Genomic DNA, 12,500 nt, shown 5'->3' with positions numbered 1-12,500 from the left:
TGATTATCCATTATTTGAGATTTGGACTCATCCATCAAAACTTATTATCTTTATTACAAAAAAAAAAAAAAAAAAAAATTATCTTGCATGTGGGTTTGATTTGGGGATAAGGGCCAACATATCTCATATGGATTGGGCAACTAGGTTTGCAATTTTTCTGCTAAGATAACGGCAGGTCCGGTTTCCTCGTATTCCTTGCTTCACTAGCTGTCTGAAATCTCCAATTGTTCATCTGGGTAAGATTCAAATACCCAAGTGGTTCACCTCACAAATAGCTAGAACAATCTTGAACATTTTCCTACTGCTTTAACTTCTCTGGGTAACAGAGTTGTTTTGTATTTGATTCATTCATGTATTTATTGTCACCTGTTTCTTCGAAGACACTGCTACCCTTTACGTATCTTCTTCAATACATGTATTATAGTTTTGTTTGCAGTTGCAAATTGAGGGATTGCCTCAGTTCAGTTTTCCCAAAATAACTCATGATATATGTTTCTGCATTTTGATATTTCGAGTTGGTCATGGGCATCTATTCTTGTAACATGCTCGTTTATCCCCACTCAACTTTCCCATTAATCAATGATATTAGGAAGACCTTTTATTTTCCATTGGGAAACTCTATTTTGCAAACCCCCACAAATTTTGGATTTCCCAAAATCCGTTGTCAATGGGTTGCGCCCAATGTGGAAGAGATGGAACAAACAGAAATCCTGGTAGAGAAACCAAGGTTTACGTGGCTAGAGATAGGACCTAACATCACAGAAGCCCAAAAAAGGACTATTGCTCAACTCCCTCCTAAGATGACCAAACGATGCAAGGCCTTAATGAGGCAGATTATCTGCTTCTCTCCTCAGAAATGCAGTTTGTCTGATTTGTTGGCGGCTTGGGTGAGGATTATGAAGCCTAGGAGAGCTGACTGGCTTGCAATTCTTAAAGAATTGAGTACAATGGATCATCCACTTTATCTTGAGGTACTTCTCACTTTTTCATTTTCATTTTTGGGTCTTTGTTGATTTCATTAGCTCATACCCAATCGGACAAGTTGCACTATCTACTATAGATTTCATTAACTCAAACCTGACCAGGACTTGCACTATGTACATGTGTGCGTAGAGAGAATTTCTGGTTTGAATTTGCTTGTCAGTTGCTGTTGTAGTGCAAGTAGTGAGCTCTAAAATCCTCCCGGTTGGTTTTGTCAAATTCTTTATATTGGAATAGAATGACTAGAAAAAGGGCATGTGCATCAAACCTATCAGATGTTTTAATGCCAATGGGAGGTTATTGGTGTGGGATAGTGTGGCACGATAGGGATTATGTATAGAATTGGTAGAATTTCATTCAGGTCAGAGATCTCTGTGGTGCAAAATTGGAATAAATTGATGATATATGGCACATTATAATCTTAAATCGTTACTTTTCTTTGACAGTTGTGATATCTGTTTAAAATTCTTGTCTGCCACCAATCAAATGGTTGTTGGCTAAGGAAAATTCAGGAAGATAAGCACATTTTATTTTGAAGAAGTTTATAAGGAGACAGAGAATTAATAAGTTCCTATACCAAACATAGTTTTTTTTTTCCCAGACGCTTCTGCATATTTTTATTGCAGTTAACATTTAAAGTGTTAATCTTCTTGTAGAAATTGCTTTATTATGATATAATATTTCTGTGCATTTAGATGAAACGTTCACTTTTTAAAACTCCTTACAACCTGAAGTGAATTCATGGCTCTTGGCGCTTTTCTTAGGTGGCGAAACTTGCCCTCCTAGAAGTATCATTTGAAGCCAATGTTCGTGACTATACTAAAATAATCCATGGATATGGGAAGCAAAACCAACTTCAAGAGGCTGAAAAGACCCTCTTAGCCATGAAGAGTAAAGGCTTCATCTGCGATCAGGTAATTTTAACTGCCATGATTCACATGTACAGCAAAGCTGGCAATCTTGAGCTGGCTGAGGAAACTTTTGAAGAACTCAAGCTGCTCGGGCAACCTTTGGATAAAAGATCCTATGGCTCAATGATCATGGCCTACATCCGAGCTGGAATGCCCCAGCAAGGAGAAATTTTACTTAGAGAAATGGATGCCCAAGAAATATACGCGGGAAGTGAAGTTTACAAGGCATTGTTAAGAGCATATTCCATGACTGGTGATTCTAGAGGAGCTCAAAGAGTGTTTGATGCACTTCAGTGTGGCGGTATACCTCCTGATGTTAAGATGTGCGGGCTCCTTATAAACGCATATGGGATGGCAGGTCAAAGTCAAAAGGCAGCTATTGCATTTGAAAATATGAGGAGGGCTGGTCTTGAACCAAGTGATAAATGTGTAGCTTTAATGTTGGCTGCATATGAAAAGGAGAACAAGCTTAACAAGGCATTGGAATTTCTAGTAAAATTAGAAAGATATGGAATTATTCTTGGGAAAGAAGCTTCAGAAACACTGGCTAGGTGGTTTCAGAGATTAGGGGTAGTAGAAGAAGTGGAGCTTGTCTTGAGAGAATATGCTGTAGGTGAAGCCAATTTCGAAGTTCCCTCTTCCTAGGTTCCAGTCTTTCTTGCCATATTATTGGTCTCATGTACATGTGCTTCTTTCAATTGCCAAGAAGGTTGAAGTGGTAAGATCATGAGCTTTTGGTTATTTTCATCGTCATTGTGGCTGCTGTATGTATTTTTGCTGATATATATATATAGGTGGTTTTATCCTCTACATGTAGTTGACATAGAACTTTGTGTCCTTGCCTTCCCAACTTCTTGTTGGCTGCGGTATCCATATTAGAGCTGCAACACAGAGATGGGTTTTACAAATCCATGGGGTTTCACTTGACTTGGACTTAAAGTCAAGCCAGTTGTTGTGTCATTTGCTTCTCACCCTTGGCATTTGCCCATTGAGAGCGGAATTGGTTATCTCTTGCGCCCCATTGTCGCGTGCAAGACAATACAAGAATTTTGGTCTTTAGCGACCACAATATCAGAGACTACTAAATGTTGTCGCTGATGACATTTTCTTGTTAACGAGTTATCTACGATGACATTTGTTGGTCGTCACTGATAATCTGAAATTTTTTGATATTAGCAACGACAAAATTGTCATCACGGATGTCTCGTCGCTGATACACAGGTGGGAATTTTTTATTTTTATTTTTATTTTTTTGTGCGCGAGGTCCCATCAATTTTATAGCAGTGACATATTACTTATGTCACTTTTAGCGACTGCATATTACATTGGGGAGTAGGGTTTCCTTGCTTTCTCTAAGACATTCTAGTGTCTTGTCATAAATCTGAATTGTATGATTAAAATATGCTAGATTTTACTTAGTTTTTGTAGTTCCTGGGGTGGGTAAAATAGAACTCCAGTATACTGCTAGCAAACTAACTTGTGAAGAAGAGCTAGTTGACCTCAATATTAAAAATGATCTCTAACATACAAAAGAGATTTTAACATGAATCTTTCTTTTATTGAGTCTCATACTGCCTAAGGAGATTAGTTGACCTCAATATTAAAAATTATCCTTCATACCCTGTTCCTCCTGTACCAATGCCTGCTCCTGCTCCTGCTCCTGTGCCAGCACCTAGCAGTTATGTACCCGTTCAGGTAATGCCTGTATGCCGATCGAGCTTCTTTTTTTGCACCTTATTTTGAATGGTTTCTTTTGAAGTATGTATCGCTAGCTGAAGCTGATTATTGTGCTTATACTCTCTTTATGGATGGCCCATACTCTCACTGCTTGTATCTCACAATGCAATCATTCTGCACTGTGTAGATGAGTTTTTCCAGGATAGGAGTGCAGAACCGTGCATGCATTTAGTAGTTAATTTCTAGGCTCTTGGAATATACCGTTTGCAGTTGCCCACATGGAAGTCATTTAGTCTTTTAATCTGGAAAATTTGAGTTATTTATTCTTGGCAGAATATTTACCTTATCCATTATAAAATATGGACGGCTGAATTTGTAAATCGACTTGCAGCTGAATCCAGGAGTTTCTATAAACATAAGGCAATTTCTTCATGATGCTCCTGAGACATGTTATTTCACATGCTATGACTTATTGCTGAACACAATTACACACAGGATGGTTCCCCTCAACTTCTAGAAAGATTGTAATGAATTTTCTGTAGTGGCTGACATCATTATGGTTGCTCCTTGGAGATGCTTCCCAGCATACTTGAACTGCATTGTTTTTGAAATAATAAGGTCTATCTACAGGCTTGCATAGACTTCGACAATGGGGTGATCATTTTAGCAATGCCTTTTTTTTTTTAGTTAAAAATGGTAGGTTGGGGAGACCAATTGTGGCTATCCTACGTGGGTGTAATTATAGTAGCACCTACCCGTTGGGAGCTGCATAGGAGGAGCCTAGACGGTGTGAACCGCATGCACTCCCTCAAGTCCGACTGGACCATAACTTGACCTAGTCCCACCAGGGCATTAATGAGAATCCAAGGCAGCTAATACTAATCAGGCATATGTAGGGATTCTCTATTGCGTAGATTCGAACTCACGTCCTAGTACATGCTTTAGATCTTGAAGATGTGTGTACTGAAAAATTGAATAACTTTTTTTTTTTTTTTTTTTTACAAACACATGCTGATTCTTTTTATTTTGCCCTTTCTTTTATGTAGTTTCAGAACTTTGATTAATGCGAGTGTTGTGTTGTGTTTCTGAGCATATGTTGATTGAATACTTGTATGATGTAGGAGTTTTAGCTGTTCTCTATTAGTTAACTACCAGGCCAAAATCAGTGACAATTGAAAATTATATAAATAAAATTCAAAATGTATAAAAAAGTACAAAGTTATCGACTGATAATAAATTATCAGTGACGACATAGTATATCGACAATTAGTTATAATCACTAATGACTCCTTATGTTGTTAATAACTTATTATTAGCAATGAATGTGAACAAACAATAAATTGAACTGATAGAAAGCCGTTGCACTAAAGAACAAGCAATGAATTGAGCTGTCAATGCGAGCACATCTAGCATATCTTTTTTCACATCTACCCTTCTAAAAGGAACATTGGCTCTAACAATTCCATCTGTCTACGAAAACAACCATAAATGTTTCAAAAAAAAATAATAGAGGGTGTGTTTGCTAATAGAACGGGCCGTTACTGTAGCTAGAACGGTATTGTTCTAGCTACAGTAACGATCAGAAAATGGTACATTAGACCTGAAAAGCAATCTCTATCTCTTCAACAAAAATCACATCCCCCTCTCTTCATAATAACCTTGCAGTAAAACAAATCCATTTAACCTAACCACTCCCTAACTCCACTTATTTTCAACAAAAAAAAAAAAAAATTCTAAAGCTTCTTCTTCCTGGTTTGTGGAGTTAGGAGGTGGTTAGGTTAGATGAGTTTGTTTTATTGTAGGGTTATTGGGAAGAGCCCGGATGTGATTTTTGTCAAAGAGAAGGGGATTGCTTTTCAGGTCTAGTGTACTATTTTCTGACCGTTACTGTAGTTGAAACAGTATCGTTGCAGCTACAGTAACGACGTCTTCTATTGGCAAATACAGTCAGAATTACCTCAAATATTATCATCGACGACTTTAAGGTTGTTAATGATAACAATTTTCAACTGAACAACTGTGATAACTTTTGAATTTTTAACGATGACTTTTCACCAAAATTCTTGTAATGAGAATTTAGAATTATTGCTTGAATAGGTCAAATCCTTATATGCCGATAAATGGTTAATAGTGATTTTCTTTCTATATGCTGATGCGGCAAATAAAAGCTGTGAGATGGCTATCTAGCCCATCTTGAATAGAGTAGAAGATGAGGTTGAGTTTAAAAAGTAGATTTATTTGGGTTTACCATTTCAAAAAATGTGATTTAAAAATAGCACTCAATCGCAATTTGGATTTTGAAGTTGCAAATTTGCCTTTAAGACTGTCTGTTTTAAAAAAAAAACACTCACGTGCCTCTGATTTGAAAATGCTGATTTTAGATGTGTTCAAATCGCGATTTTTTTAAAATACAATCTCAGATTCTCAATCAATCCAATTTTCTACGATTCAATTTAAAATTGTATTTTTTGTCCACGAAATCGCAATGACACGTTCAAAAATTTGGAAAAATCACCAAAACATTAGTGGCTTCAAAATTTCTCATTCTTTATGAATCAGATATATAAAGATTGGTGAAAATTAGAATGTTCATCAAAATGATTCTTTTAATTCAGACGATAATTTGACTAATTCCTCACCGTGAAATTGTTTGGAAACAAACGAGGAAATCACCACTATCTGTGTGTAACTTAATCTTCAAATATTAGAAAAAAAAAAAAAAAAAAAAACTTAATCTTCAAATAATTATAAAAATAAAACAGAATGAATAAAGTAATTTTGAATTTCACTAGTACTTTTGAAAATAAAAAGGAATACAGCTCAGTTACTAAAATTACTTCCCATTATAACATGGAAATTAATTAATTAAGCTCTCTTCCTAGCATTTGATCAACGGGAAGTCTCATTTGGAGAGAGTTGGTGATGTTGAGGAAGTGGATCCGGGGGGTGCAGACCCGTGTCTATGGAGGAGTTCTCGTGCCAACGCTTGGAGGTCGCCACCGCCACCACTTGACGACGAACCGCCGCCTCCTAATTGACGTGGATCCATGGGCCGCTGCTGCATGGCCCACGAGGGTTGCACCATGGGATCGAAAAGTGACGATAAATCATATGTGACGGGCATGGAAGAGGCTGAAGGGAGGTCCGCGATTGAGAGTGGCGGCGGTGTCATCGCTGTTGGAGGTGGTGGAGCGGGTGGTGGCGATGGTAGCTCCAATGTTGCAAGGTGGGCTTGCAAGTACGAGAGTTCTGCTTGTAAATTCACCACCTGCTTAAAACAATTCATAACAAAATAAAAATAAAAAATAAAATAAAAACAATTACACCTTGCGTATATAATATATTGCATTTTTTAAGGTAAAAAATGAAGACAATTTGAGTGTTTTCCACAAAGCGAGACTGCTGAAGGCAACAAGTAACAAACTTCCTAAGTTGGAGACAGAAGACAAATAATTAAGTTGAATCAACCAACATTATATTTGGGAAATTAATGATAAATAAGGACAATATTTTATTAAATTAGACAAACTTAAGGCTTTATTTACTTTGTTTATACTAAAAGGGTACTCGAAATATGCGCACTAGAACATGGCGTTGCGGACAAATGAAGGTTTCTCCTGGCATAGGCTAAACATAGTGACCCATTACATAAATTTCTTATCCATAATTGTTGTTGGGAGAAGTAATTTATTGTGCTAACTATACATTCATTGTTTTCTTTCTTTCTTCTTCTTCTTATTTATTTATTTTTTTTAAGATATTTTGTAATGTAATTTGTTAATTTGACAGTACTCAAAGTACCTTTTTTCTACTATACAACTGATGGAGATGGCGTGAAGTAAAACTCAGCCTTTGAATAAACAATGACTTGTAAGAAGAAAAAAAAAAAAAACAGAGAAATGTTATTTAGTAGACTGATATACAATTCTCATACAACTATATATGGTAATGTGACATTGAAAATTAGCCATTAATTTTTATTTTTTAAAAGCCCTAGTTGATCTAAAGGTTAATTTTCATTGTCACATTATTCCAGTCATATAATAGTCTACTAATTAAATAGACTTACTAAAAAAAGAAAAAAAAAAAGAAGAAAAACTAAAGACTAATTTTTACTATTTCATCATCTCAATTGTATAACAGTCTATTAATTTAATTAGGTCTTGCTATATACCGTCGATCACTTTGATAGAAAAATGCAAGACAAAATGATAAATTGTGCTCTGTTGGAGAAGCCCCACCAACATGTAGTCTGTAGATGGGGGAATATAGGGAATGAATCTTAATCCTCGCTAAAAGCCTAACTCCCAGGACCCGACCATTTCCTTAATAACAGCAAACCCCACAATTTTGCACAGGAAAATGGTACAACTTTTGGATATGCACGCGAAGCAACCGGCCACCCCATGATTTGTTAATTAAAATTAATCAAACACCTGGATTTCAGTAGAGCACACAAAAAAGTCTCCTAAGCACCGCAGCCTGTCCTACACTTTTTCTTAATTGGGTTTCTTTTAGTTTTTTAGACCAAAATTTATACTAATTTGTTTCTCATCAAGGCTACTGACAGCCTCCTATCTTTTCCAAACTCCTATTCATAATTGAAGGACGTAATAGTAAAAATCAGGTTAATTTTTACTATTACATTATCTTTCCTATATTAATGCAAAGGCTAGAATAATCCAACATGTTTTTATATATGGGCGTTACTCCAAAGTCGAAAGAATTCAACGGTTAAAAAGAAAAAAGACTTTTAAGCTTTTAAGGTCTGCCTATTATACTCCATATGTTAAACGCATATGCATGCCATGGAAAGGGCAAGTGAAAAGTGGAAATTTGAAGAGGAATTAACCCACTTACCACTTTCAAAGATTTACTTGAAGTACTAGGCAATTAATTATGTTGTAATAAGACAGTAAAAAGCAAAAGCAAAAGAACAAGCTAGACATAATTAACTACTACTGTCTTGTTCTTATACTAAAAATGGCAAAGTGACAACTTAAATTTACCTGTTGTTGAAGAGCAAAGATGTGAGCAACGCAGCCGTATACAGGATCTCTAAGCCGAGCCTGAGCCTCATAGCATATTGTCACCACCGCATCGAGCCGCTTGTGGATAGGAATGTGCAAAAGAAGCTTGGATACGTTACTCGCACCAAACACCTTGTGCACGGCTGCGAAATGGGCTGCGCCTTGCTCCGAATCAAAGTATGGCGCAAATATACACCCCGGCACGCACTTCCTCCGCAAAAACTTGCAAGCACCGCATGGCCCTCCGCCGCCGCCCCCACCGCCACTGCTGCTTCCGCCGCCACTTCCGCCGCTACTAGTAGGGTTTGCACTCATTTGTTTTTTTGTGTGGTTATCGATCTCTCTTTCTTTTTCTGCTTTCTGTTTTGGGTATGATGATTATCACATAATTAGGGTTTGTGGGGTAGTACTTGAGGAGGAGGAGGGAGGAGGGAGGAGGGAGGAGGAGGAGGGTGGTGGTGTTTTAGGGTTTGGTGGGTGTGGGTTTTTTTGGTTTTTTAATGGGTAGTGATATAAAAGGATATATAGAAGAAGTCTTTAAAGCCACGCGAGAGAGCAAAGGCTTAACCCCCACATTTAGCTGCTTGCGTGAAGCAAACATGCGATAAGCCCCATGTTATTTGTTCTCAACTGCTTTCCTTTTTCTTTTATCTTCCTTCCTCTCGTGAGTTTATTCAACAAATCTCATGTTCCTCTCACTCTCTCTCTCTCAAACTTTCTCTCTAAAGCTTCCTTTCAATTCTCTGGCTTTACATATATATGATATATATTGCACTTTGCTTTGGCTATATATATATATATATATATATTGCTTTTCGAAGAAAAAGAAAAGGATTTTAGAAGGTGGACACGCGTCAAGGGGACTGTCTATATCTGCTAGCCACTGCGTGTTTTAAGCTGCGTGGAGGGGAAAAGACGCCAACTCCTTTCTCTTTCTCTTTCTCTCTCTCTCTCTCTCTCAACGTTGAAAATGACTCGATTTTCCTTTTCCTTTTCTATATATATGAAAAAGCCAAAGAGAAGCCGATGGGTTTATAAAAATGAAATGAATGCCCGCTGGATTTTCTAGAGTGTAATTTGTGTTAGTAGTGGCTAATAATAAAATATTACTTTTAAATTCAGCAAGTGTCAGGCTCAGGCGATTAAGAGGCATATATATGAATTTTTGTCAAGCTAGCAACAGCAGCTGAAGAACTTGGGAATTGAAGCGGCCGTGTAGTGATCAAACATTAAGGCCAATATTTATGAAGTGGATTTATCTGTCAGGCCATATATTCCTTAAATGGAAATAATAATGTTCTACTAATCTATCTGCTCCATTTGTGAGAGCTCTGATCAGGAGTACTCGGGTCATCAACATTACCTCTAATGGTTGAGTTTGATGACCATGACAATGACACTGTAATTGTAAATATATTCCTCTTATAGCATGAAGCTTTCTGTCTATACCTCACTTCCAATGACATCCTCACTAGAATTGTAATTCAACAATTACAGGTGACAATCTCTTGATACTTTTGTTGTAAACAATTTCTTAGAGTCACGTCTGTTAGCAAAGTTGGAGTCTTATCCGGGCACTTTATACATGCACAGGATTTGCCTAACAATGTGTGTCATGTTAGAATATGAAGTGGCCCTACCTTAAAGGGATTTTCCATTATAAAATGGTAAAAATTACATTTTTATTTTATAATTATCTTACAACGAGTAGTCTCAACCAACTTTTGATTTTTCTTTTTTCTTTTTTAACAATGACTAATCCAAGGCTTAATTAGGACTATAACACATTAGCATTATGTGATAATTGCTAAATAAAAATGTAATTTCTAATATTCTTTGTTCACTTAAACTTCCATTTAGGACTAACTATACACATTAAAAAAGGAGCCAGCGGGGCGGGGTGGGGCCGGGGAGAAAGAATGATAAATTGCCTATCTAGTAACCTATTGCAGAAAATATTCATAAAAGAAAATGTTTTGGGTACTACATGCTACAATTTTTATTACAATTCCTTATAAAATCACATGGTAATCTACATAAGTGTGACAACATAGAGGAAAAAATAAAACAATAAAATTTGATTGATAAATTTAATTGTTTAGTGATTAATGCATTTAAGTTCATAATAAACGTATAAAAATTACAGTACCCTTAACCTTAGCAAGAATTTTCCTTAAAGAACAGATTATATAGTACTATTAAATTGGTGGACCACGTGTTTTTGATTGGATGACAACTCATATATAATGGTGATTGAACATAATGTTGGTCATACTATTTCATAATTTGTTTAAGAAAAAAAAAAAAAAAAAAAACGAGTACGGAATAAGATCAGATCAAGATTAACGGTAGACGAAGGGACCAATTTGTCCTTGAATTCCGTGCCTAGTAGTAGCCTATAATTAGCGCAAAATTTGCGATCTAAACAAAAGCTCAAAGTCTCAGAGTTCGGCATTCAAAGGCCGAGCGGAGCCACTCGAATGTGGGAGCGCCACGTATGAGTCGGTGACTAAGAACGTAACGGCCGGGTAAATAGATGACCTCATCTTAGAGTGGGACCCGCGCGCCGTTCCATTGAAAAGAAAGTAATGTCTCTGTTCCGTCTCGGAAACGTGTGACAAGAGCCGGACGGCGCGGTGACACGCCGTTACGAACGGTTACTGTTTCTCGTTTCCTTTTTTTTTTTTTAAAAAAAAGAATTAATTTTTATATTGTTTAAAATATCAAATAAAAACAAGTAATTTTTTAATTTTATTACATCAGTGCTCTCTTTCTTTTTCTTTTTCTTTTTTTTTTTTTTTTTTTCTCTCTAATATTTTGTTGAGAAAATTGAGAACCGACACTACAAAAAACTCATGATTTAGTGACGTGTCTACAATAATATTCTTTTTTTTTTTTTTTTTTTTGCTCCCAAACATCACAACTTTAGTGATATGTTAATTTTTGGGGTGGCCTGCGGGCTACCTTAGGGGTGGGCAACTCATATCAATTTTACAAGGATACAAAGATAGTCTCTAGCATTACTAAAAAAAAAAATATTTAAATTCATACTCCAGTATATATGTATATTACTAATTACATATAGTGACACAAAGTTACACAAAACATTGTATAATTGTATAAATCACAAAAAAAGTAAATTTAAATTTGAATTACAATTATTACAACATTAATGGAAAATTAGAAGAAATTTGTGATGATATTTTTGTGATACGTACTTATTTTATTTCAATACAAATAAAACTCATATAATTATGAACATTTACAAAAATAATACATAGCAAAATAACAAATCATTTTTTTTTTTTTTTTTTTTTATAAATACAAAATAAAACTGAATCTTTCACTTAATATATATTTATGGACAAAGTTTTCCTCTAAAGTGGGTTGGGGGAATTTTCTTCAACCTACTATATAAAAGTGACATCTGTTCATTTTTTTAATAACATATGATACTCTATAAAAGTGACATGAGTTTATTTTTTTAATAACATGTGATATGCACATATTTTTTTAATAGTAGGGACAAAGTTGGAATAAATTTCATTTAAAACTCATGTGCATCTCACATGTTATTAAAAAAATGAACACATGTCAATTTTATAGAGTAGGTTGAAGGAAATTCCTCCAACCCAATTTGGAGGAAAACTTTGTCATTTATTTAATGCAATCAAACAAATCATTTCACGTCATGTTCACTGCTTAATTATCTCTTTCGTGTTTTGAAAGTGTTTTTATTCCTTTTCTAGACAACAATCAAACAATTGTCTCTTATTTTGCTTTCAAAAGCAAAAAATTCCCACAATTATTCATGTAAATCATACAAATGAAAAAATAAATTCCATAAAACCATTCTAATGAATTAAAAAATAAGACTCTAAATTTTAATTTGGGGGGGACT

The 12,500-nt window shown here is 35.6% G+C and overlaps 2 protein-coding genes across 3 annotated transcripts; one reads left to right on the top strand and one right to left on the bottom strand.

Annotated features, from left to right (window-relative positions):
• The first annotated feature begins 83 nt into the window (after positions 1-83).
• Positions 84-4,208, top strand: LOC132188196 (pentatricopeptide repeat-containing protein At1g01970). Of its 2 annotated transcripts, XR_009440865.1 has the most exons (3): positions 84-971; positions 1,746-2,610; positions 3,961-4,208. XR_009440865.1 is itself a non-coding variant. In XM_059602602.1 (2 exons), exons 1-2 carry the CDS (start codon positions 522-524, stop codon positions 2,535-2,537), a joined length of 1,242 nt encoding a protein of 413 aa, XP_059458585.1. In that variant the 5' UTR covers positions 84-521; the 3' UTR covers positions 2,538-4,208. The 2 variants fall into 2 exon arrangements, 1 of the variants encoding a protein (XP_059458585.1); XM_059602602.1 differs by having other exon boundaries at positions 1,746-4,208.
• A 2,158-nt stretch (positions 4,209-6,366) lies between these two features.
• On the bottom strand, positions 6,367-9,292 carry LOC132188187 (LOB domain-containing protein 18). Its single transcript, XM_059602593.1, has 2 exons — positions 8,579-9,292; positions 6,367-6,837 (listed from the first exon to the last, which is right to left on the bottom strand). The coding sequence occupies exons 1-2, from the start codon at positions 8,912-8,914 to the stop codon at positions 6,472-6,474; spliced, it is 702 nt and encodes a 233-aa protein (XP_059458576.1). The 5' UTR covers positions 8,915-9,292; the 3' UTR covers positions 6,367-6,471.
• Positions 9,293-12,500: the final 3,208 nt, after the last annotated feature.

The sequence above is a fragment of the Corylus avellana genome, chromosome ca7, assembly GCF_901000735.1.
Source record: "Corylus avellana chromosome ca7, CavTom2PMs-1.0".
NCBI lineage: Eukaryota > Viridiplantae > Streptophyta > Magnoliopsida > Fagales > Betulaceae > Corylus > Corylus avellana.
Note: the sequence above shows the minus strand (reverse complement) of the source record. Positions and strands in the feature narration are given on the sequence as shown.